The sequence below is a fragment of the Triturus cristatus genome, chromosome 12 (genome assembly GCF_964204655.1).
Source record: "Triturus cristatus chromosome 12, aTriCri1.1, whole genome shotgun sequence".
Classification (NCBI taxonomy): domain Eukaryota; kingdom Metazoa; phylum Chordata; class Amphibia; order Caudata; family Salamandridae; genus Triturus; species Triturus cristatus.
The window spans coordinates 167,961,736-167,988,275 of record NC_140595.1 but is presented as its reverse complement, the minus strand read 5'-3'; the positions used below and the strand labels follow the sequence as shown (position 1 = coordinate 167,988,275).

General features: G+C 46.5%; 1 protein-coding gene across 1 annotated transcript in view; it reads left to right on the top strand.

Moving 5' to 3' along the window:
• Positions 1-26,540, top strand: part of VPS45 (vacuolar protein sorting 45 homolog) — a 205,384-nt gene that overhangs the window by 78,905 nt on the left and 99,939 nt on the right. The window contains exons 11-12 of the mRNA XM_085636706.1: positions 24,607-24,765; positions 26,390-26,497. Of these exons, the coding sequence (XP_085492832.1) occupies positions 24,607-24,765; positions 26,390-26,497 (267 nt within the window). The remainder of the gene's footprint in view (positions 1-24,606; positions 24,766-26,389; positions 26,498-26,540) is intronic.

Below are 26,540 nucleotides of genomic sequence, written 5' to 3'. Positions count from 1 at the left end.
AGGTGCTGCATGGGCCTTCATTGTGGTTTTAAAGGTGTGTAACACTGGCCCCTGCACTGGAGGTGCTGCATGGGCCTTCATTGTGGTTTTAAAGATGTGTAACACTGGCCCGTGCACTGGAGGTGCTGCATGGGCCTTCATTGTGGTTTTAAAGGTGTGTAACACTGGCCCCTGCACTGGAGGTGCTGCATGGGCCTTCATTGTGGTTTTAAAGGTGTGTAACACTGGCCCCTGCACTGGAGTTGCTGCATGGGCCTTCATTGTGGTTTTAAAGGTGTGTAACACTGGCCACTGCACTGGAGGTGCTGCATGGGCCTTCATTGTGGTTTTAAAGATGTGTAACACTGGCCCGTGCACTGGAGGTGCTGCATGGGCCTTCATTGTGGTTTTAAAGGTGTGTAACACTGGCCCCTGCACTGGAGGTGCTGCATGGGCCTTCATTGTGGTTTTAAAGGTGTGTAACACTGGCCCCTGCACTGGAGGTTCTGCATGGGCCTTCATTGTGGTTTTAAAGGGGTGTAACTCAGGCCCCTGCACTGATGTGGCTGCAGGGGCATGTGTTGTGCTTTTTAAAGGGGCGTAACACTGGCCCGTGCACTGGAGGTGCTGCATGGGCCTTCATTGTGGTTTTAAAGGTGTGTAACACTGGCCCCTGCACTGGAGGTGCTGCATGGGCCTTCATTGTGGTTTTAAAGGGGTGTAACTCAGGCCCCTGCACTGGAGGTGCTGCATGGGCCTTCATTGTGGTTTTAAAGGTGTGTAACTCAGGCCCCTGCACTGGAGGTGCTGCATGGGCCTTCATTGTGGTTTTAAAGGTGTGTAACACTGGCCCGTGCACTGGAGTTGCTGCATGGGCCTTCATTGTGGTTTTAAAGGTGTGTAACACTGGCCCGTGCACTGGAGTTGCTGCATGGGCCTTCATTGTGGTTTTAAAGGTGTGTAACACTGGCCCCTGCACTGGAGGTGCTGCATGGGCCTTCATTGTGGTTTTAAAGATGTGTAACACTGGCCCGTGCACTGGAGGTGCTGCATGGGCCTTCATTGTGGTTTTAAAGGTGTGTAACACTGGCCCCTGCACTGGAGGTGCTGCATGGGCCTTCATTGTGGTGTTAAAGGTGTGTAACACTGGCCCCTGCACTGGAGTTGCTGCATGGGCCTTCATTGTGGTTTTAAAGGTGTGTAACACTGGCCACTGCACTGGAGGTGCTGCATGGGCCTTCATTGTGGTTTTAAAGATGTGTAATACTGGCCCGTGCACTGGAGGTGCTGCATGGGCCTTCATTGTGGTTTTAAAGGTGTGTAACACTGGCCCCTGCACTGGAGGTGCTGCATGGGCCTTCATTGTGGTTTTAAAGGGGTGTAACTCAGGCCCCTGCACTGATGTGGCTGCAGGGGCATGTGTTGTGCTTTTTAAAGGGGCGTAACACTGGCCCCTGCACTGGAGGTGCTGCATGGGCCTTCATTGTGGTTTTAAAGGGGTGTAACTCAGGCCCCTGCACTGATGTGGCTGCAGGGGCATGTGTTGTGCTTTTTAAAGGGGCGTAACACTGGCCCCTGCACTGGAGGTGCTGCTTGGGCCTTCATTGTTATTTTAAAGGGGTGTAACACAGGCCCCTGCACTGATGTGGCTGCAGGGGCATGTGTTGTGCTTTTTAAAGGGGCGTAACACAGGCCCCTGCAGTGTTAAGCTCCTAACTATTCTCCACATCTCCAATCAGGATTCAGTTCCGTGGCTCTCTGGTTACAGACACACACCTCTGCAGTGCATTAACTAATAGAGGTTTCATAAAGTACGATAGTGCACTTCCCACTGATTAACTTAACGTGCATTTATTTTATATTTAAACTGTGTTATTTTTGTATGTACATGCCTGAAGGTGAAAGACCGAAAAAAGTTGCAAAAGGTTTTGTTTTCTTAGCCACGCCTTTGACCCCTTTGTGCACAGCATCACAGCCCCCTTACTTTTTAATGCACTTCGACCGCTGATTAAAGGCACCTTTAAGGCAGATCCAGTAGTTATGGACGAAAGGAGGACATAAACACCAGGCTGCACAACCACATTTCCACTGGTCCTGGTGACGTGGCGGATGAATCCAGAACTGACGGTCTTTGGAAGCAAGTGTTTCATGCTCCAGAGCGGAACGCCCTCTCCGTGACAAACCTTCCATGGCTGTAGGGATGTTGTGAATGGTCAGGTGAAGCCTGGTTCCAGATTTTAGATCTGTAGTCGTGGCCTCCCAGTGCACAGAACGATTACGCTTGTCGCTCATATTTGGTGCAAGGACACCAGTGTACTGCACCAAGAGGTAGAGCGCTCTTTCCTTTGTTAGAGTGTCTCTGGGGAGCAGGTATCGCACTGCTCAGACCGCTTTGAGGGGATGCATTGCAGGGTGAGGCCACTCCCCTCCTGTCGGCATCTCTGACATCAGTCCCTCAGTGACAGATTCTGCCCACAGTCGTCTTCCATCCTAGCAGCCGAGCCAGTGTCCACTGAAGAGAAGGCAATCTTCTTAAAACTTACAAACCAAAACCCACCAACATGAGCCTTTGAAGCCTTGCTTCGCTCAACGAAGCTTGCGCTAAGGCCCTAGAGAGCTTGGAAATATGGCTAGGATAAGAGACTGCTGTTGTGGAAAGAGAAATCTTAGCATCAAAGTATTTATGTTCATCACTAAAGTGGGCTTTCATTAGTACTGAGAGCACCAGGAGGGAAGTGGGCTGTGGTGAAGGCCATTGAGCATTGGTAATAAATATGATTTTACACGCCACCGATACACTTTGCTTGTCTAGCGGTGGGCCTCTGTCTCTTTTCGTTTCTCTGCTTCAGCATTTCTTCTACAGTTCTGTCTGCTTCTATGTCTCCAGTTCTCACCTCCTTCCATTGTTGCCTTTTTGTTTTCTTATCTTGTTCTTCAGCTTCCCCTTTCTTTTTGGCCTACTCGTCTATCATTCCCTTTTTACCTTTCCTCTCTCCTGTTATTCCTCGCTACCCCTGCTTTGTCTCCATGTACCATTAACCTTTATCTCTATTCTGTTCTCTGTACAACAGTATCATAACTTCCTCAGTTTTGCTCATCCTATCAAAGTCAAAGTCAAAAGAACTTTATTCGATTGTAAGATAAGAACAATCATAAAAGTATATACATAACAAAACATTACAGTTCATTAAAATACATCATATTATCACAATCATTTAAAAGGACATGATCACAATTAATAGGGGGACTACCTTTTACACAGTTATTCTTTTCCTAATAGAGATCACTTTCTTTAAGTACGCTGTAATTATTGCACCACAGAGATGATTGTCCAGACGTTGAATGTCATACATAGCCGGGCGGCATTGCCGATACCCAAGCTCTCTTAAAAAGGGCAATAATTGCGCAGACCTCATTTGATGATAACATTTACAGAATAGGACAACATGTATTGTGCTTTGGGGAGAGCTTCCATCGCACGGACAGGGCGGTAATATGTGAGACCAATTATTAACTGATGGGAAGCTAACCAGTCTGTGGAACAGTCCCAACCTAAAGCGGGTTAATAAAAATCTATCATAATTACCCGGGACATGGATCAAATAGGGTTGAATGTTAAAAGATGTTAAAATTATTTGGTGATTTAAAACAGTGGGTTTTACAATCTCTGTAGTAATTCTTAAAGATTCTAGGAAGAGTATACCTTCTTTTTTAAGCTCTTTCCGAGAGATAGCAAGCATGGTTTGTGGTTTCAAGAAGTAATCCAATTTGCCAATATCAGTTAAGAATTTACATACGTAATTCAGCCATGGTATCTTTAAATATCCATCAAGTTTAAGAACGTCAGCCAGTATGTCTCTGTTGAGTTTGGGTTCCTCATTTGTCCAAACCCTATGCCAGAGCAATATCGGTTCCAACTTGATAAGATCGGATATAAAATGGAGTCCTAGTTCCGAGTGACAAATATGGTTGGAGGAACTCCTCGGAACTGCAAGTATAAATTTAAGGAAACAATTTTCAAGTACCTGGAGCTGTGAGGTATCGGCAAAGCCCCAGATCCCACTACCGTACATTGCGCCTGAGACGCATTTTGCTTTGTATATCTTAATTAATTCTGTAGGGGGTCTGGTTCCTAATTTCCTAGTGAAGGATCTAAGGGTGGCAATTGTACGGTTCATAACCAGTTTTTTAGCCGAAATGGCCTCACCCCAGGCATCCTTCTCAGTAAATAAAATGCCCAGGTAAGAAAATTGTTTCGTGCACAATATTTGCTGACCCTCAATATATACAGGCTTTTTAATTTTGGGGCGTCTGCCACAGCGCATGATAAAGGTTTTGGAGATGTTGATACGAAGGCCCAAATCCTTCATGAAGAGGGCAAAACTCTCCACCATGCGCTGTAAACCCACTTGTGTACGAGACATTAACACAGCGTCATCCGCATACATTAATAACGGTATTGGACGGCCCGCTACGTGCGGAGGGTCAAGACTTAAACTGCACAGGGCCTTCTCTAATCCATTAATATATAGATTAAAAAGGAGTGGTGCCAATACACAACCCTGCCTGACACCACTCCTGATTGGGATTTTACCCGTGCGTTGTCCCTTGCGCCCATAGCGAACGCGAGCAAATGCCTCGTTGTAAAAACATTTAAGAAAATAAATAATATTGTCTTCAACCCCTATTTGTTCCAGAAGTGTCCATAATTTCGAGTGAACCACACAATCAAAGGCGGCTGAGAGGTCGACAAATCCACAAACAAATTCTCCCTCTTAGCCCTGGTATACTTCCCAATCAGCAACAAAAAATGTAGACCCTGTTCCACTGTTCCTAAACCAGAACGGAACCCGTATTGTAAATCAGATAGGACAGAGTTATTTTTGACCCATAGAAGTAAACGGTCCAAAATTACACGTCCTACTATTTTGGTATAGGAATCTAAAAGGGAGATGGGTCTATAACAACCCGGGTCATGTCTATTCCCCTTTTTAAAAATTGGAACTATTATCGACTCCACCCAGGAAGGTAGTAAGTCCATCCTACAACTAGCATTTAACACCTGGACCAAAAGAGGAGCCCATAAGGACGGTAAAGATTTAAACACATCTATAGGTACGCCGTCGGGACCAGGAGCCTTACCTCCCTTACTCATAGATATAGCTTTTTCAACCTCCTTTAGAGAGAACTGCATGTTACTCAGTGGAGGATGATCCGTGGGTTTTCATGGAGAATAGAACGTTGTCTCTCCCTCATAAACTTTGGAGAAATAATCAATCCATTTGTCCTCTGGTATAGCAATCTCAACAGAAGGGAAAGCTTCTTCACTAAGGAAGGGATTTCTGATAATTTTCCAAAACCTTGCACAGTCATTACCAATCGAAGCCTGATGCAACGCTTCCCAGGATTCTTTCTTAAGCTCATTTTTCCTCTCTTTTAGAGCTAGTTTATATATTAACCTTGCTCTGCGTATATCCTCTATACACCTAGGGCGGCTAGCAAGTGTTTTCTTTAAATATGAATATGCTCTAGTGCAACTAGAGTTAAACCAACCTTCCCTCGGTGCTCTGTTGTTTTTGCATTTCCTCGTCAGAGCAGATTTTATTTGGTCACAAATTAAGGAAAAAGAAGCAAGAATATTATCAGGGGAAGCATCCTCCGATAAACAGGTTGACAACTCTGGGGCACAGTTATTTATAACGGAAGTTAAAACTTTAGGTTGATCAACATTCTCCCATTTGAGGGAATACCCGTTGATACTACCAATAGTCAGGTTCTCCCACAATATGTCCCGGTCGTTATCTTTAGCAGTCGTCATTGTGGGTATAGACATAATTAGGCACAAGGGAAAGTAATCGCTTAGCGCCATATCAGAAATTCTAAAATCAGTAAACCTTTCGGCATGCCTATTAGAGGAAAGTGCAAAATCAATGGTCGAGGAACAACCACGGCCGTTAAAAGTTGGTAGGAGGGGGAAAGGGTTATTAGAAGTTTCATTTAAGAAACCCAAATCGAAGTGGCCCAAAAATTCATTATATAGATCTCCTAAGTGGGAGTGAGTAAAATGTAAAGAATTCACTCCGTCTTCACGCCCCACGGTACATCGCTTATCAATCGCCATAGGACACAGGGTGCAATTAAAGTCGCCCAACAGGAGGATCATTACATTTTGCCCATAAGCTTTTTCTTGTTGAGCCACCAATGTCATCAATTTATTTACTATTTTAGCGGCGTCCTCCAAGACAAAATTATTATAAAAATTGATAAGGACAATCGGAGTAGCTATGGTGAAGACCAAGATCAAAATTTGGAAATAGGGGTCTTTAACTGGCTCCAATATTTTTAATAAGAGCAGATTGTTGGATACATAGGTCGTCAAGCCTCCTTTGGCTCTGCCGTGGGCAGAGTTCACTGCTGAGGTGTGGAGTGTTATAAACCCATTGATATGGACTGGGTCCTCTGACCATGTTTCTTGGAGACAAATAAGTTCCTGCTAGTATATAAAATTTTGCCACAAAGGGTTATCGATTTTAGATTTAATACCAGCAATATTCCAAGAACATATATTACAAACCATAGTGTTACTCACGGGGCAAATAACGGGATCTAAGATATGATCTAAGATGATATCTGACCTCAAAGAGGATGGGCCATTCCCTCTCACATCCTCAGTGTGTACAGCCAGCATTTCCTCGTTGTTCAATTCTCCATCTGTTCTAGAGGGCAAGCTAGCTATACTAATTTCTCCATTAGTGGGAGCCAGATGGTCAGGAACTGGAGTAGTAGTTGATAGGGGTAACCCAGTATTAGATGGAGCTCTAGTTTGCTGTCAATCATTGTTATCCAAACCACTAAGAATATCATAACGATTAAAAGTTGGAACAGCAAATCTCCCTTCCTCGAAATAGCCCTGATTAGGGAATAGAGGACGAAAACCTCGCATCCTTTCCTGCCATGGCGAAGAATAAAAATAGGCAAGTGGGACATTGTTAACATGATCAATAAGGAGTTGACCAGAGTAACATTTCCCCAGAATATCGTTTACCAGAGGGGGTGATCGAAATGAAAGTATCACACAATCCCCTCTGAGAGTTTTGGTAGATGAACCAATCCAGCCTACTCTTCTGGCCATCTTAAAGTTGGAAAATAGTGCAGCGTTTGACCCAAATTTGACTGATAAAAAGTATAGGGCTTTATTTCTCAGAGTTGACCAATGCTCTTGAACATTTGAAGGAAGGGGGGGGGTACGTTAACAAATACCACAGTGTAGGGTAAGGCTTCAGGGGGCAAATTTATGGTAGGGAGCCTAGGAGTTGAAATAAGAGCGGTCTCCCTAACATCTACCCCTGAGACAGCTACCCCTGAAACAGGTGGGAGCTTATTTTGCGCAGATAAATGGGGTCCCAATACCAGTTGTCCTAACGTATTGGAGACTTCCGATCTAACAGGTTCCTGCTGTGCACAAATTTCATCCGCCTGTGAAATAATAGGAGGATCACCTCTCACCACGGGTTGCTGGTTGAGAGAAACAAGATCACTTGGCCTCTTCTGGAGTAATTCTACTTTGTTTAGTTCCTCTATATGGGTAATTCTGTCCTCAATATTTGACAGTTTCACCATAATGGGTTCCACGAAGGACATTATCAAACTCTCCATTTTTGTCCAAAAGCCTTCCCCCATTGATGAGTCACTAGTATTAGTAGTGTGAGGGGTAACTAATGTGTTATTAGTGACATTCTTCACTTTTCCTATAGGTTTAGTAATAGCATTACATGGTTTTGCGGGGCCCTTCCCCTTTGTATTAGTTGAAATTTTTCCCTCCTTAATAGAATGATTTTGCTTCCGTTTCGCTTTTTGCCCCCTAGTTGTCATACGAGTTGCATCGTTATTAATAGTCTGTTCACAGCCAGAAATTATAATAGGACTAGTAGATGGTACTTCTCCCACAGCAGCCATAGAGTTCTCCAAGAGATGGTCAGAAAATTGTTCGCTGGGAAACATAGCAGGGGACAAAGATAGTCTAGGTTCTGTGAGAATGGGCTCAGATTGTGCCAACGGAAGCGATTTTGAAATGTCCCCCGATCTTTGCAAGGAGCGGGTTTCAGGGAGCCCAATGAAAGATGGAATTAGTAGTGACTCCTGTAAATTAGATGTTAACAGCGAAGCATTGTTGGTGGAGAAAGGAGGGAGCGTGCCAGCGGGAAGCGACAATCGCCTTTCAGTACTTTCAATGGCTGAAGAAACCACCCCAATGGTCTTTTGCAGCATCCGGTCGATAGCTGTCAAAGTGGGAATGGAGGTATGAACAGTACTATTTGATTGCTGGACATTGTGTGAGGGGGCCAATTTTGACTTGCCCATCTTAAAAGGACCACAAGAATTACGATAGAAGCAATAATAATAGCATAAAATGGACCAGATCCTCAGGACCACTTACAGATCGTAGCAGGGCACAAGTAGTCGATGGTCCGGCCAAGAGATGTGGCCCAGCCCTGCCTCCTCCTGCCCCGGACGGCCACAGACGGCCCGCCCTCTGCCCGGGCTCAGCCCGGCGCCGCCCGCGCGCGTCCCGCGACGCTGAGGGAGCCGCTGCTTTTGTAGCCCCTCCGGGAGCGGTGCTGGCCGGAAGTATGCCCCAGAGACTGCCGGGAGCTGTAGTTCCCCCTACTGCAGCCAGCAATAACAACTGGCGTCGAGGGGAATCAAACAGCGTCTGCCTCCCGAATGCCTGGTGGTCCAGTGGGCTGTGTAGCGTAAGTGTCGCCGGTGTTGGCCTCCCCCGGGGGAGCCGCTGCTTTTGTAGCGCCTCCGGGCGCGGTGCTGGCCGGAAGTATGCCCCAGAGACTGCCGGGAGCTGTAGTTCCCCCTACTGCAGCCAGCAATAACAACTGGCGTCGAGGGGAATCAAACAGCGTCTGCCTCCCGAATGCCTGGTGGTCCAGTGGGCTGTGTAGCGTAAGTGTCGCCGGTGTTGGCCTCCCCTGTCAAAATCTACCATTCATTTATCAATCATGGCTGCTAAGCGTTCGGAAGCCACATTTGTATTTATTTTCACGACATGCTGTCTGGTTTCTGTAACACTTCTTTTTTTAATTTGAACTTGCTGTTGGAGGTAGGGTATGTTTATGCGCAGCTCTTTTCATCACGCTTTTCCTTCGCTCCCCCCCCGCACGTAAACATTTCCATTCTCCAATATTTCGGGGAATCCGTGGGTTAAAGTGCAGTGTTTTCAGTCTTTCATGCGAGCATACTTCACACACGGTGCTTTGAATACCGTGCTGCTGTCTACAATGTATGCACCCTCCCCCCTCACCCGAATCAAGAGCTCACCGATGTGTGGGAAGGCAGTAACCTTTCTAGAGCCAGGACTGCGGGTTGTGCGGAAGGCCTATCATTTCAGAGTCCATATCCTGTCATCCTCTTCCTCACTCCCCTGCTATTGTCCTCTTCGCTTCCTGTCATCTCGGTTGCTGACCCATCTATTTGTGCCCTGTTCTGCTGTCCAAGGAGAAGTTTCTGTCGGATTCCTCCTCTCATCCTCTGCCAAGCTTCCACCGCCACCAACTGCAGAGCTTCCTTTGCTGCTGGTTTACTCTTCCGATTAGTGGCTGAGGGATGAGGCGAGTGGCCATGACAGGGCCATCTGCACCTGCAGTCTTGCCTTGGTCCAGGAGAGCTTGTCTTAGGAGGATACCTGGCTGTACTGAAGCACCTGTCATACGTGGCCCACAAGTGGCTCTCGGTTATGGTCAAACTCCTTTGACCCGCATTGTTACCTTAAAACTACTACTTCCCTACTACGTTATGGCATGGATGGGTCAGTTAAGAGATGCATCCTGGGAACCCTTCCATGCCCCAGTACTGGGAGTAGGGTGCCCTGCGGCTGCAACAATAGGTCTCCACAGAACACCTTTCATTTTGTAATGTTTAGTGATTATTTTAGTAGGCCCAGAAAGCGATTTTTAGTACTGCTACTGAAATCCAAGGACTTTTCAGAAGTACCTCCTAGTACGCCCTGCCCTTGTTTAACTGCAGATGCTGCCTAATCAACTTCTTTTGTTTACTGTGCTGTGTTTTTTTACGTGCAGCATTAACTTCAATGAGATCTGGACTAGACTGATTTCTTCATTCTGTAATTTACTGTCATGGGTTTTTAGCTGAGATGTATTTTTTTGAAATTGCAACATAGAGATGATTATTTTATGCTGTATTTATCATGTTCTTTTACGGTTGTTTTGTCAACCGAATAAAGATTTGATGATGATGATGTCCCAGTACTGGGATGTCTATACATGGTACCGGTCGGATAGAGGAACATCATGAGAACATTGTGACTATCTCAGTCCTAGGACATGGTGCGGGCTGCAGTTCAGAATACATGTGTATGTCTCAATAATGCGAGGATTCTGCAACTCAGTCGAAATTCTACGAATGTTTCAATAACCTCAAATACATGGTGCTAGCTGTAACACAGGTGTTATACTTGTATTATCACCGACTCTCTCACTCACACTGACTCACTGACAGACTCTCCCACTCTCACTGACTGACTCTCCCACTCTCTCACTCACTCACTCTCTCTCACTGACAGACTGACTCACTCTCACTGACTGACTCACTCTCACTGACAGACTCTCACCGACAGACTCTCCCACTCTCTCTCACTGACACTCTCACTGACTCACTCTCCCACTCTCTCACTAACTGCCTCTCCCACTCTCTCACTGACTGACTCTCCCACTCTCTCACTCACTCTCTCTCACTGACAGACTGACTCACTCACTCTCACTGACAGACTCTCACTGACTAACTCTCCCACTCTCTCACTAACTGCCTCTCCCACTCTCACACTTACTAACTCTCTTTCACTGACAGACTCTCACTGACACTCTCCCACTCTCTCTCACTCACTGACTGACTCACTGACTGACACACTCTCACTCACTCACTCTCACTGACTCTCCCCCTCTCTCACTGACTGACTCACTCTCTCTCACTGACAGACTCTCACTGACAGACTGACTCACTCTCACTGACTCACTCTCACTGACTCACTCTCACTGACTCACTCTCACTGACTCACTCTCACTGACTCACTCTCACTGACTCACTCTCACTGACAGACTCTCACTGACTGACTCTCTCACTAACTGACTCTCAAAACTCTCTCACTGACTCACTCACTCTCACTCTCACTGACAGACTCTCCCACTGACACTCACTCACTGACACTCTCCCACTGACTCTCCCACTCACTCACTGACTCACTCTCACTGACTGACTCACTCTCACTGACTGACTCATTCTCACTAACAGACTCTAACTGACTGACAGACTCTCACTGACTGACAGACTCTCACTGACAGACTCTCCCACTCTCTCCCACTGACTCACTCTCACTGACTCACTCATTCACTCTCACTGACTGACAGACTCTCTCTCACTGACTGAGATAATCTCTCTCACTGACTGACTCACTCTCACTGACTGACTAATTCTCACTAACAGACTCTCACTGACTGACTTACTCTCACTGACAGACTCTCCCACTCTCCCTCACTGACTCACTCTCACTGACTGACACACTCACTCTCACTGACTGACAGACTTACTCTCACTGACTGACTCACTCTCTCTGACTCACTCTCACTGACAGACTCTCACTGACTGACTCTCACTGACTTACTCTCCCACTCTCCCTCACTCACTCACTGACTGGCTCACTCTCACTGACAGACTCACTCTCACTGACACTCTCACTCACTGACTGACTCACTCTCACACTCACTGACTGACAGACTCACTCTCACTGACTGACAGACTCACTGTCACTGACAGACTCTCACTGACTGACCGACTCTCACTGACAGACTCTCCCACTCTCCCTCACTCACTCACTGACTGGCTCACTCTCACTGACTGGCTCACTCTCACTGACAGACTCACTCTCACTGACACTCACTCTCACTCACTGACTCACTCTCACTGACAAACTCTCACTGACTCTCTCTCACTGACTGACTGACTCTCTCTCACACTCACTGACTGACAGACTCACTCTCACTGACTGACAGACTCACTGTCGCTGACAGACTCTCACTGACTGACCGACTCTCACTGACAGACTCTCCCACTCTCTCTCTCTCTCTCGCTCTCTCTCACTGATTGACTGACTCACTCTCACTGACTGACAGACTCTCACTGACTGACAGACTTTCACTGACTGACTGACTCACTGACTGACTCACTCACTCACTGACTGACAGACTCTCACTGACAGACTCTCCCAATCTCTCTCACTGACTGATTGACTGACACTCTCACTGACAGACTCTCCCACTCTCACTGACTGACTCTCTCTCACTGACAGACTCACTGACTGACTCACTCACTGACAGACTCTCACTCTCCCACTCTCACTGACTCACTCTCACTGACTGACAGACTCACTCTCACTGACAGACTCTCACTGACTGACAGACTCTCACTGACAGACTCTCCCACTCTCTCTCTCACTGACTGACTCTCATTGACTGACAGACTCTCATTGACTGACAGACTCTCACTGACTGACTCACTCACTGACTGACTCACTCACTGACTGACAGACTCTCCCACTGACTGACAGACTCTCCCACTCTCTCTCCCATTGACTGACTCCCTCTCACTAACAGACTCTCACTGACTGACTCACTCTCACTGACAGATTCTCTCACTGACTGACTCTCCCACTCTCTCTCTGACTTACTCACTCTCACTGGCAGACTAACTCTCTCAGTGACTGATAGACTCTCTCTCACTGACTGACAGAATCTCTCTCACTGACTGACAGAATCTCTCTAACTGACTGACTGACAGACTCTCACTGACTGACAGACTCTCACTGACTGACAGACTCTCACTGACTGACAGACTCTCACTGACTGACAGACTCTCACTGACTGACTCACTCTCACTGACTGACAGACTCTCACTGACTGACTCACTCACTCTCACTGACTGACTCACTCACTCTCACTGACTCTCACTGACTCTCTCATTGACTGACTCACTCTCACTGACTGACTCACTCTCACTAACAGACTCTCACTGACTCACTCACCCTCACTCACTGACTGTCTGACTGACTCACTCTCACTGACTGACTGACAGACTCTCCCAGTCTCTCACTGACTGGCTCACTCTCACTGACTGACAGACTCTCTCTCACTGACTGACAGAATCTCTCTCACCGACTGTCTCACTAACTGACTGACAGACTCTCACTGACTCTCACACTCACTGACTCACTCACTCTCACTGACTGACTCACTCACTCTCACTGACTGACTCACTCAGTCTCACTGACTGATTCACTCACCCTCACTGACTCACTCTTACTGACAGACTCTCTCTCTCACTGACTCTCCCACTCTCACTGACTGACTCACTCTCACTGACAGACTCTCACTGACTGACAGACTCTCACTGACAGACTGTCCCTCACTCACTGACTCACTCTCACTGACTGACAGACTCACTCTCACTGACTGACAGACTCACTCTCACTAACTGACTCACTCTCACTGACACTCACTCTCACTGACTCACTCACTCTCACTGACACTCTCACTGACTCTCTGACCCTCACTCTCACACTCACTGATTGACGCACTCTCACTGACTGACAGACTCACTCTCACTCACTGACTCACTGACTGTCTCACTGACTGACTCACTCTCACTGACTCACTGACTGACTGACTGACTCTCTCTCACTGACTGACTCACTCACTCACTCACTGACAGACTCTCACCGACAGACTCTCCCACTCTCTCTCACTGACTGACTCACTCTCACTGACTGACTCACTCACTGACTGACAGACTCTCACTGACTGACTGACTCACTGACTCACTCACTCACTGACTGACAGGCTCTCACCGACACTCTCCGACTCTCTCTCTCACTGACTGACTCTCCCACTCACTGACTGACCGACTCACTCACTCTCCCTGACAGACTCTCACTCTCACTGACTGACTCTGCCACTCTTTCACTGAGTGACTGACTCACGCTCTCTGACCTAGTCTCGCTGACTCACTCTCACTGACTCACTCTCGCCGACTCACTCTTGCTGACTCACTCTCGCTGACTCACTCACTCTTGCTGACTCTCCCACTCTCTCACTTACTGACTCACTCTCACTGACTCACTCTCACTGACTCACTCTCACTGACTCACTCTCACTGACTCACTCTCACTGACTCACTCTCACTGACTCACTCTCACTGACTCACTCTCACTGACTCACTCTCGCTGACTCACTCTCGCTGACTCACTCTCACTGACAGACTCTCCCACTCTCTCTCACTGACTCTCCCACTCTCTTACTGACTGACACTCTCACTGACTGACTCACTCTCACTGACACTCTTTCTGACAGACTCTCTCTGACTCACTCTCGCTGACTCACTCTCGCTGACTCACTCTCGCCGACTCACTCTCGCCGACTCACTCTCGCTGACTCACTCTCGCTGACTCACTCACTCTTGCTGACTCTCCCACTCTCTCTCACTGACTGACTCACTCTCACTGACTGACTCACTGACTGACTGACAGACTCTCACTGACTGACTGACTCACTGACTCACTCACTGACTGACAGGCTCTCACCGACACTCTCCGACTCTCTCTCTCACTGACTGACTCTCCCACTCACTGACTGACCGACTCACTCACTCTCCCTGACAGACTCTCACTCTCACTGACTGACTCTGCCACTCTTTCACTGAGTGACTGACTCACGCTCTCTGACCTACTCTCGCTGACTCACTCTCGCTGACTCACTCTCGCTGACTCACTCTCACTGACTCACTCTCGCTGACTCACTCTCACTGACTCACTCTCACTGACTCACTCTCGCTGACTCACTCTCGCCGACTCACTCTCGCTGACTCACTCTCGCTGACTCACTCACTCTTGCTGACTCTCCCACTCTCTCACTTACTGACTCACTCTCACTGACTCACTCTCACTGACTCACTCTCACTGACTCTCTCTCTCTCACTGACTGACTGACTCTCACTGACTGACTCTCCCACTCTCTCTAACTGACTGACTCACTCTCACTGACCCACTCTCAATGACCCACTCTCAATGACCCACTCTCAATGACCCACTCTCAATGACCCACTCTCACTGGCCCATTCTCACTGACCCATTCTCACTGACCCATTCTCACTGACTGATCTCCCACTCTCTCTCACTGACTGACTCTCCCACTCTCTCTCACTGACTGACTCACTCTCACTGACTCACTCTCACTGACTCACTCTCACTGACTCACTCTCACTGACTCACTCTCACTGACTACCTCTCACTGACTACCTCTCACTGACTCACTCTCACTGACTCACTCTCACTGACTCATTCTCACTGACTGACTCTCACTGACTGACTCTCTCTCACTGACTGACTCTCACTGACTGACTCTCTCACTCTCACTGACTGACTCTCTCACTCTCACTGACTGACTCTCACTGACTGACTTTCTCACTGACTCTCACTCTCACTGATTCTCACTCTCACTGATTCTCACTCTCACTGACTCTCACTCTCACTGACTCACTCTCACTGACTCTCACTCTCACTGACTCTCACTCTCACTGACTCTCACTCTCACTGACTCTCACTCTCTCTGACTCTCACTCTCTCTGACTCTCACTCTCACTGACTCTCACTCTCTCTGACTCTCACTCTCTCGGACTCTCACTCTCTCGGACTCTCACTCTCTCTGACTCTCACTCACTCTCACTTTCACTGACTCTCACTGACTCACTCTCTCACTGACTGACTGACTGACTGACTCTCACTCTCACTGACTAACTGACTCTCACTCTCTCACTGACTGACTCTCTCTCACTGGCTGACTCTCTCACTCACTCTCACTAACTGACTATCTCACTAACTCACTGACTGACTGACCTTCACCCTCCTGTTATTTATGCCCCTATAACAAAACAAGCATTGGCATAGCCAATAGGTCTCGCCTTTGGGACCTTATAAGTGTTTAGCCATGCAACAGTTGATGCTGTTGTACCAATGATATTGTGCAGCATAACTAAATACTTATAAGGTCCCAAAGGTGAGACCTATTGGCTATGCCAGTGCTTGTTTTCTATTGGATGCAGTGGCATGACTTGGAAACAGCATTCCAGCATTTACTGGAGACTCAAGTGGCAGCCGAGGCACAGAGGCCCTGTATATGCTTCATCATAATCCTCTCATTTCTAAGTGGCTTCTTTATTCAGTCTGGGTTACAAACAGAAATAAAACACACACACTCACACACACACCCTCACACCCTCACACTCTCACTCTCTATCTCTCTCTCCATCTCTCTATCTCATTTCATTTTTGGGGTGGGAACGATCATGAGGTGCAAGGTCACGATGATCAATCAGGCTAGGCAGAGCTGTACAAATGTGCCCCCGGGTGGTCAGCGTGCCTTGAAGACTGAGGCTTTCTGTCCTCGTTGGCCACAGCTATGTCCGTGACCCCTCCAGGGGCTGCAGAAGTTCACAGATGACCCCTGCCTGACAGGACATCAGTGGTGATTAATGCAGCTGGTAGCAGCTAACAGAACCAGCTTTATGTGACCCCGAGGATGACAATTGTCGATGAATAGAGTCATTGAGCTGTGGGGTCTTCCCTGAGGGCAACTAAACCGTCAGAGCTGAGAGAATGTAACTGGCCAGAAATTCCATCAAAAATGATCTGGCTACCATATCCAAAAACAATAACGTCTGTATCCAGTGGTGCAGAAGAAGCCATTGACTGGGGAGTGAAGGACCAGCCACATCTGTTCTTCCTTACTCTACATTTTTTCTGTTATTTATCTAGGGACTCTGTTTAGGCCAGTATTTACATATGTTCATGGGGAGCTCCTGGTCAATAAAGAATGCCGTTTAAATTAAGAGTCTCCTTGATGTAACCAGGAAAATGACACACCAAATACCTGCTTTCTGCATGCCTGCATCATAATCTCCCTTATGATACTGGGGGCTTATCGTGCATGTTACAGTACACCAACAGGGGCAGTCTGCCGTTTTTAGATCTCTTAGGTGTTTGGTACAAGCTGGGCTGAGCTCTAAAGAGTGCTTTGCAGAAAGAGTTTGATATTGTATGAGCATCTCAAGGAAGAGTGGCTGACAGTGGACCTTATCACTAGTGCCCCAACATTCCTAATGGGACCTGTTACAGAAATCCAAGATAAGGAGAAACACTATGGTTCTATAATGTTTCTCCCAAAGTGGAAATCTCCAGGGGAAACCCTGTGAAAGAATGAGGAATTACATAGTCAATGAATCATTGATTCCCCAAGTCAGTATATTGGATAGAACTCGTTCATACAGTTTTTGTTGAACTGGGTCGTAAGTGAGAATTTCGATTTTATCTTTCAACTTTGATTTTCTCTCGATTTTTTTTTCTGTGTTTTGAACCAGAAGTGAAGTAGAGAAGTTGTGAAAGTATGGTTTTAGGTTTGTGCAGCAACCATGTTGGAAAGTCTAATTTGGGCGCTCTAGTCAGACACCCCCAAGGATGTTGTAATTTTCCAATTCGAGAAAAAAAAATCTGAACTTTTGTAAAAATTCAGTGATTTATTCAAGAGTATCTGCAAAAATTGGCAGGTTGATCCTTCTTTTATTGGCTCTGCACTGCTGCTGAGCAAATAAAAGAAAGGCGAGCATCAGGCAGCAGAGGTGTCAAGTTCCTGTGTTGCGTGCCTGTTAGCTTGAAAATGCACAGGGCACCCCCAGCCTACCTCATATCCACTGCCCTTTGTCGCATGGGACTCACGATCCCCCTGCTGCCCCGTGATTCCTCTACACCCGCACTCTTCTGTGCCTCTTCCATCCCATGTCTTATGGCCGAAACCTCTCTTCCCTTGCCTCCATTCCAGAACTCTCATCTAGACACTCTTCATTTCCATACACACCCACTGAGTGACGAATGCAATGCCACCCCTGCATTCACGCCCTGCTGCCCTGTGCACCTTTGGGATGGAGGATGTTGGACGCCAGAGAGAACAGAGGGTCCAAATTTAGATCTGAACTCTCTGGCATCAGACACCCCCTTGTTCCGAGGCGCTGTGCTGCTGGTCACTGTGCCCGTTTTCTAAGCTCTACTACTAAGATTTAGTGGTGTGCTGTGGACGTCTATTCTTCTTTTTCATCTTAATAAAAATTATCTGTACATCCCCAGCATTGGTCAACGCCTGTCGGTGACCTACCCTTTGAGGCCACCATTCTCCAGTTGGTCATTAGAATGTATACCCTTCTTGATCTTCAGACTCTCTCACTCTGTCTTACACTGTGCCACCTCTCTCTGTTTCTGTGCGTGAGTTCTTTTGCGTTGTGTAGATGTGATAAACTTCCTACTAATTCTTCCTTTCGTCTTTCAGGCTATTTGTTTCCAAATCTCATTTTCTGAACTTCACCGACAACGTTCAGTAATATATGCAAGCATTTTTTTGGATGGGTTGGAAGACACGTTTTTTCATGCTAAAGCCAAAACGAAAAATTTATTTATATTAGGGGTGGGCGGAATTTGCGAAATTCACTTTCGCAAATTATCGCGAAAATGTTAAAAATCTCCGCAAACACGCGGAAATATCGCGAAGATGCGGAAGTTTTTTTCCCGCCCATTCGCGGTATTTTCTGCGTGGTCGCGGCTCGCCAACTTACCCATGTGGTTGCTCGCGGGCGCGGCCATCTTGTTTTCACTTGTCTCGCGGTGCATGATCGCGAGAAGAAAGACGTGATCGCGCGACGCATGACGTTACTGCGGGCGCGAACTGTTGCGAGACAGCGCAAATAGCTACCAACAATCCAACATCTCGTGGAGAACGCGACCGGATCGGGAAAACTTGTCGGCGAACGCGGGGAGTCAGGTAAGGCGATCGCGCGCACGCGAGAATGTATTATTTTACAGCGCGAGCAAGAAACAAATTATCGCTAAGCTGCGGAATGCGGAAATTTTGACATTTTCGCGCTTTCCGCGGAACGCGAAAATGGCAAATTATCGCAATTTCCGCGAATGGAACGGAATTTTGGCCCAGGCCTAATTTATATACTTAATTTCGCAACCACTTTCTCGCAGTCAGTCCTCCATGTAGGGTGTCTTTTGTCGTAAGCGTTCTCATTTGTTAGCTCTTCGTTGTCTGTGCCAAAATATGGTGCCTCAGTCTGTCTGACACGTTTGTCAATCCCCTGCAATGCTTTGCCCGTTAAAAGTTCCTAGTGCAGCAGTACTCCCACTGAGGCCGGAAGACGGCCACCACTTTGTTTGGACAGTTGGAGAGTTGCAACAGGTAATGTTATCCATGTTAACGTTCCCGTTACAAATTTGTAGGGGCTGTTTTGAGGTCCTTTGTGTTGTGCAGTATAACCACTACTTAACACTGACTCACTGCCGTCTTATGATTTTTCTGGCAGGGTAGTTTCCCATAGAATGTTTTCAGACCATCCTTATAGGAAAGTTTATTTCAGAATGTAAGTAGTCACTTCTGAGGACAATACAGGCCCTACAGTTATTTGGTTGGTGGTCTACTGTAAGTCATCTCTCTCTGGCATTCTTATAGGACAGGTTTCTTATTGCTGTGGAGACAGATCTCTTGAGAATGACTATTATAACACACATCTTATTGGTGATGATTGTCTGTTTAAAGTAGGAAATCACATGCAGACAAGTCTTGCAATGTCAGATCTATTCTTTCACGTTCCTCATCCAGAGTTGGGAAATAGATGTGGCTTTAGACGCGAAAAGTCTCGCAGGTCGAGTTTTCGACACAGTTCAGAAGCCAAACCAGACCTGACCTTTGCGTCACTGCCGAGCTGCTACTGAGAACATCCCAGTTACTGATTGCAACTGGTTATTAACACCCGGTTGTTTCGGGTGATATTGACTGCCCATCGTTTAGTCCTTGGTGCCTCGTTGAGGCACTTGTAGAATTAGCAGAGGTTTAACCTCAATGCCATTCATTATTTGGCCTCTCTGCTGAGATCTGCTCCAGTTGGTGCTGCAGGGAGCACAGTTTCAGTTCTATTTCCATTCACTCTCTACCCTCGAAAGTGATGTGTGACGTTGCGACCGGAAGGAGCTCACGCTGCTCACACCTGCGAGTCCGCTGCCGTCAGACTGCGGCTGCAGAGACCGCCCCCCAGGCAGACGCGGAGGTGGCCCGGTTAGTGCCGGGTGTGACCTGAGTCCGCCTGCAGGGCCCCACTCGCCTGGTCCATAAAATTTGTCGCTGCTCCCATTACTAAGCCAGGCCACCTCTGCAGCCTTAACCCCCACAACAGCACCAGCAACTTTGGACAGGACAGGACCTGCTGCGGAGGGGAGCTGAGGAATCCCCCCTAAGCCCCCTATCTTAACCCTCACACCAGCGCCAACCAATCCCTGTCAGGGCATGCAGCAGGGGGGGTGGGGACTGAGAGAGCCTGCCCACCCGCCTGCCCCCCCCCCCCTCTCATCAGCAACGGTGCTCTACTAAAGGGGGCCATGGGAAGTATAGGCCTGCAGCTCCAGGACACCAGGACCTGCTTCAAGAGCTCCAAGCTCACAAGAGGTTGGAGGAAGGTGACCATAGTGCATCAGAGCTCGGCCTAGAATCAAGCCAGGGCCACGTAGAGCGGGAGTGGTACGACTAAGAATATCACCTGTCTTCGTCTTGTCTCCCCCCACCGTTATTACATCAGAGCCAGGATCCCCCGGCCTTTGAGTAAACACCCAGTCTTTAAAGGCATTAGCCTAGGGGAAAAAGCTGCGCACTATCAAGCTCCAGTAGCACGGCCAAAAGTATGGTCAAAAAAAGATGTCCAGCCAGAAGCACGGCCAGAAAGAGGATAACAGACTATGTGTGTGACAGCCCGGGGGGAGCTGAAGGGGGGCGTGATGGTCTTCAACTAGAGCCTGAGGGCGTCAGTCATCCTCAGCCACTGATCCAACCTGCAACTGAAACTGATAGCCTTCGAAGTAAGAGCCCATTAAAGGAAGGCCCACCCGGCAAGCTCTCGCTCAATCCCCCATGGTGCAAAATCCAGAGCTATTTACGAAAAATCTCACAAAAATTGCACCCCAGTTCCAACCTTTTGAAAAGCACGAAGGAAACCTAAATACCTCATATTTGGTAATCAAACCCCAGCCTCCCTGAATATAAAAACCAGAAGAGACATCATGTTCATGCGACTCCTGGCATTGCATATAGCGGAATTTAGCTGGGCCTGGGCAAACCAACACACAGGAGGAGCATGTCGACTGTGCGAATACAAACGTGAATCATGGCTACACCTCCTGTGCTGCTGCCCCGCTTTAGCAAATGAAAGAAGAATCCTTCTTAGGGAATTATACCTGAGCGAAAAACGCAAGCACCTGCCTCGAGGTCTCGGCAATAAGTTTACACAAAAGCAACCTCATATCCTGGTGCGCTGTGGAATGATTCATACAATCTATCAGGGACTCTCTCCAGCCCTGTTCTTGTCTCCAACCTCGCCCATGTATAGTCCAAAAGCTGATCTTGGATTACTTCAAATATAACACCCCGAAAGTACGCAGACGCAGACCACGTTTTGAAGGGAAGACCTGAGCCCAAAGAAATTCAACGGCTTTATCCAAACAACAGTTTGATGTATATCGCCATAAAGTCGCAAAGCACAAGCACTTTATAAGAGAATTAGGACCAATGATAAGAACCAGCGGTGCTCAAGGAGATTCCAAAGGAAGGAAAACAATGTCAATCGGTGAGCCATATGGGTCTCTCCATTGTGCTTGATCGCGGACTTATGGCCAAAGTTGCAAAGCACGAGCACTTTATGAGAAAACCGGGACTAACGTTAGAACACGAGGTGCCCAGGGAGAACGGAATGGAAGGAAGATCCAGGAAACCAATGAGCCAGCCGGGTGACTCTCTCTATCGGGGCAAGTCGCTGAGTAATGGACCAACGTAATTACAAAAATAAGCCCCCAGGCACATAAAGACACATAACACCTGCACTTTATCGGAACTTTTAAACCTCACTAGCAATGCTTTCTTTTGCTTTTTTAATGGTATTTTATTGTAATGCAATGGTTTTAATTAACGTATGCAAATAAAAATAAACAAACGATGTGGCTTTAGATGGGCCTTAAATGAAGCTAGGGATTTGTCTACTGTGAAGTGGTTGTAGGTTTCAAAATGTTGTGCCTCATGCATTAACTATTGTCCTTTTTAGACATTCTTGAAAGGGGATTCTACTTGTAGTCTTTTGGCCTATTATTATTATTAAATTAAATGTATATTGCACACACCTACCCTTTGCAGGCTTTCCCGGCGCAGACATGTCCACTACTGTAGACTAAGTAAACTGAGCTAATTACTGTGAGAAGAGCCAAGTTTTAAGATCTCTGCAGAACCTGAGATAAGAGGATTTGTGTTTCATGAAATCTGGGAGAGAATTCCAGAGTTTAGGCCCAAGACATGAAAAAGAGCGGCCACCCATTCTAGTCAGTTTAAATCTGGGTAGTACTAGATTGCCTAGGGTGGAAGAACGTAAGGGCCGGAAAGGAACATAAGGACGAATTAGTTCCTGCAAATATGCAGGGGCACAACCTTGCTTAATTTTAAAAATGTGACACAAGGTCTTGAATTTGATGCGGCTTTCAATGTGGAGCCAATGCAAATTCCGAAGGTAAGGAGAGATGGAAGTTTTCCTAGGGACGTGGCAAAGAAGGCGAGCAGCAGAGTTTTGAACCACCTGGAGCTTGTTCAAAAGTTCCTGACTGCCCCCCAGGTAAAGTACATTAAGTCTCTGTTTAGTCCGAGTATTCCAGCAAGCTCTTTCTAACCTAATGTTTTGATTCCTTGAAGTAATGGATTTATAATAATTATCATAATATTATTTACTTTTTTATTTGGCATTATACCCCATCTCTGATGTAGCAAAGCTTTCTAAAGAACAGATGTGACAATTACCCAATTTATGGTCCACAGTTTAGTAAAAGCCAAACACCCAGAACTCTGTTCTAGACTAAAATGATAGTTAATCCAAAGTGCGCGGCAGAGCGGAGACCTGGGCAGGCTTTAAGTCTCCAAATATCATCCTAGCTGCATGTTTGGATTCCCCAGAGCCTTTTAATTAGTGGTCCGGAGGCTCCTAGAAGTAAGGCACCCCGATACTAAAGAAACTGACAATTACTGTTTCCATGGTAGCTCTTACTTGTGTCTCTAAATAGGATCTCATTTATAATCCAATTGCAGTAGGTGCAGCTTTTAATGATGTCAAGGTCTTTAGCCCTTTGCTATGGGACAGTCCCTCACAGAGTGGTTTGGTCTGAATTTCTAGAAGGGCTGATCTCTCGCAGGTAGGGCCTTCACATCCTTGAAGTATTGGAATCCTTCAGACAGTGCTCCAGGGTTTCCATGTATCAAAGGCCTCCTCCATATGGCGTTTGCAATTCTTCATAGGATAGATCGCCCACGCACACGTGTAGGCAGTGCTGTGCGGGCATGCCTCTCACAGTTAGGGAGCTTCCAGGTAGCATTTCATTGTCGGTGGAGCGATGGAGACTCATATCTTCGGATTCAATATCTCCTGCTTACAAATGTTATGAAATAAGAGAAATCTGTTACTAACTAAACTAATTAACAAAATCAGCCACCAAGAGAATCGCTTTTCTTAATGATGTGATCTCAGAGTTGCTTCTGCAGACTGGCTGGTAAGTACATCTAGGTTTGTTTTTTATTAGTGCATGAGGATTTCTATTGTTTGCCTGACTTTGGTGATGTAGAAAATGATTTCATATCTTCCAAAAGGGAACAGTGAATCGCTTTGTTATCTTGATTTGCCCCATATACAATAATAAGCATATAGCCTGTCATGTTTGTAGAGATGACCATTGGCCAAATGTGTCTAGGAATCCAGGTTGTAATAAAGTGCATGTTGTTTCTTATTACTTGGCATTAGAGCTTCCGGTTCACAATTTTAGGTTGTTTCTGTCTGTTCTGAAAAGTATTGAAGACAGGTTTTTTAAATGGACTCCGATCTTTGAGAATCTCATTCACTGCGGAAACCAAGTTGAAGTCTCTACAATGTAAATGATAGGGGAAATCATGTGTGGTACAGGACAAATGACACAATTTACTCTTTGCACCTGATTATTAGTGGTTTTATTGTGATCGGTAACTTGTCACACAATTCCTGTGGGTCTCGGCTTTGTATCCACAAATTTCAGAATTTACAGAAGTAATGGAAAAGTTTAGTGATATGAATGTTCGGTACCATGATTGCCGCACACCTCAAATTGTAGCTCTCTGTGTAGAAAATGACATTTGCACATATTTAAAACTAGGCAGCCTCTAATCAGAAATGATAATATTTATTCTATTTGAATTTAACCCAATGTAGAAATTTGATATGTGCAGAGACCCATGTCATTGTGTGAGTGGTTTCCAGTTCTTAATATAAAGTCACTAGGTCCTCTGTATCATGATTTTCTACATTTGACATGTATGCAACCAGCCATTGGGAAAGACATGTAGTTATTGAGTGAACAATTCGAGTTTTTCCTTTTGATTTTTTGAGACCCTCTTTCTCTACTTGCAGAACGTGCGCAGGCTGGTGCAGAATCTGAGAGTGTCCGAGACGGATGCAGTCCGGCTAGTCATGCTCTATGCTCTGCACTATGAGCGGCACAGTAGCAACAACCTGCCTGGACTCTTGATGGACCTCAAGAACAGGGGCGTCTCGGATAGAAACCGCAAGGTATTGTAGCGGTACCCTCATGCAACCCTGTCTTTTACCCATTAAAGGTCTGTGCTTTCTGCTAGCAGGTGGCAGGTGGCACCATCACAAGCAAATCTGATGGTGGGCAGAAGAGTCTCTTGGTATAAAATGTTAATTAACTCCCTCACTGTCACAGTGCTCCACAATGTAATCGATGATGTTACTGGAAAAAAGTCCACACATTTCCCTAAGCCGTTTTCTCCCGCCCATAAAGTGAATGAAACTATAACCCCAACTCTGTCCTCTGAAACTCTGCCCTTCCCACAACCTGGCCCGGATATTGAGCTCTGCCATGTATTCAATAAAACTCTCAATACTTTATGCTTAATGCAGTAATGCCCCACTCTGTCAATGTTCTCTACATAAATTTGCATCTCAGGTCCAAGAGATCAACTTGTGGTCTAATTGCACCTTGACATTACACTAAATACATAAATAAATACCGTGCAGTTTGGCTGTGTCCCACAATTCAAGCATTTTGGACTATGTTAGTGGGAGAGTTGTCTGAGGTGCTTGGTTGGGAGGCCCCCTTTCCCCTTTGATGCTTCTTTTGGGTTGTCCTCGACGGCTAGGGGGCACGAGGGCTGACCGGTTGCCAAAAGCGTCATTGCTGCCCAATGGAAGTCCCCTTCCCCTCACACTCTCTTCCAATGGTGCTGGGGAGTGGATTAGTGTGCACAGCAAGAAAAACCGGCCTACGAGGCCAGGGGCTGCCCCATAAACACAGCCGAGTAGGGGGGAAATGGTTGGGCTAGTAAACCTATGTTACTGACTGCGGGCGGGAGTGCTGCGCTTGTTGCTGCTTTGTAATAATGTATTGTTTCAACCACATGCCAATGCCTTGTATTTTCCTTTGATGAACTAAGCGTGTGACTCAATGTTTTTAATTCTTTCTGCATAAAATTCAATACAGTCTGTTCATAAAAAAGATAGATTTATAAATTCCCTTGATCCACTTTGGGGCTCTTCCAATCTCCTCCTTCTGTCAGCAGAAAGAGTATATCTCACAGGTGCGAAGGAATTGTCTGATGATCTTAGTTTACATTAAAATGGAACCCTAATGGTCTGATTTGAGTTGATTTGTTGTAAAGTGCATCCTGTGCAGGTAGCAGTAAATGTGTGAGGAGGGGGCCTGAAGGAAGGCCAGGAAAGAAAAGGGTTGAGAGAGGGAAAGGGATTCAGGATGTGACTGCCAGCTGTCAGACAAATGCGGATCGCCAGGACCGGGGAATGCGTTTGCTGCTGTTGTGGCCAAAGACCTATGTGATTTTAATAAAGGCATTAGTGATTGAAGGGGCACTGTTGTTGATCGGCTTCCATGATTAGGACATACTGTCAGGTGTTTGTGTTTCCACTATTTTCTGCCGGGAATCAGCCCACAAGCCAATATTTCGATAAATGTTTCTACCAAAGACCACCCTTCTTCTCACTTCAGAGTTCTTTTGAGATACCTTTAGCATGGTTGAATGTTTGTTATTTGCTTCACATCATAGTTGATGATTTTAGCTATTTCTTTTGTGCTCTAGCATAGAGATTGGGAAATGTAATTGAATAAATGGAGTATGAATTATTTAAGATAAATCCCCCTTTCTTTACTGTACAGTTGATTTCTGCGGTAGTGGACTATGGTGGGAAACGGGCACGTGGCAGTGACCTCTTCAGTCCTAAGGATGCAGTGGCCATCACAAAGCAGTTCTTCAAAGGACTCAAGGTAATTATAGCTAAGTAGGTCGACTATAAAACCCACCACCATT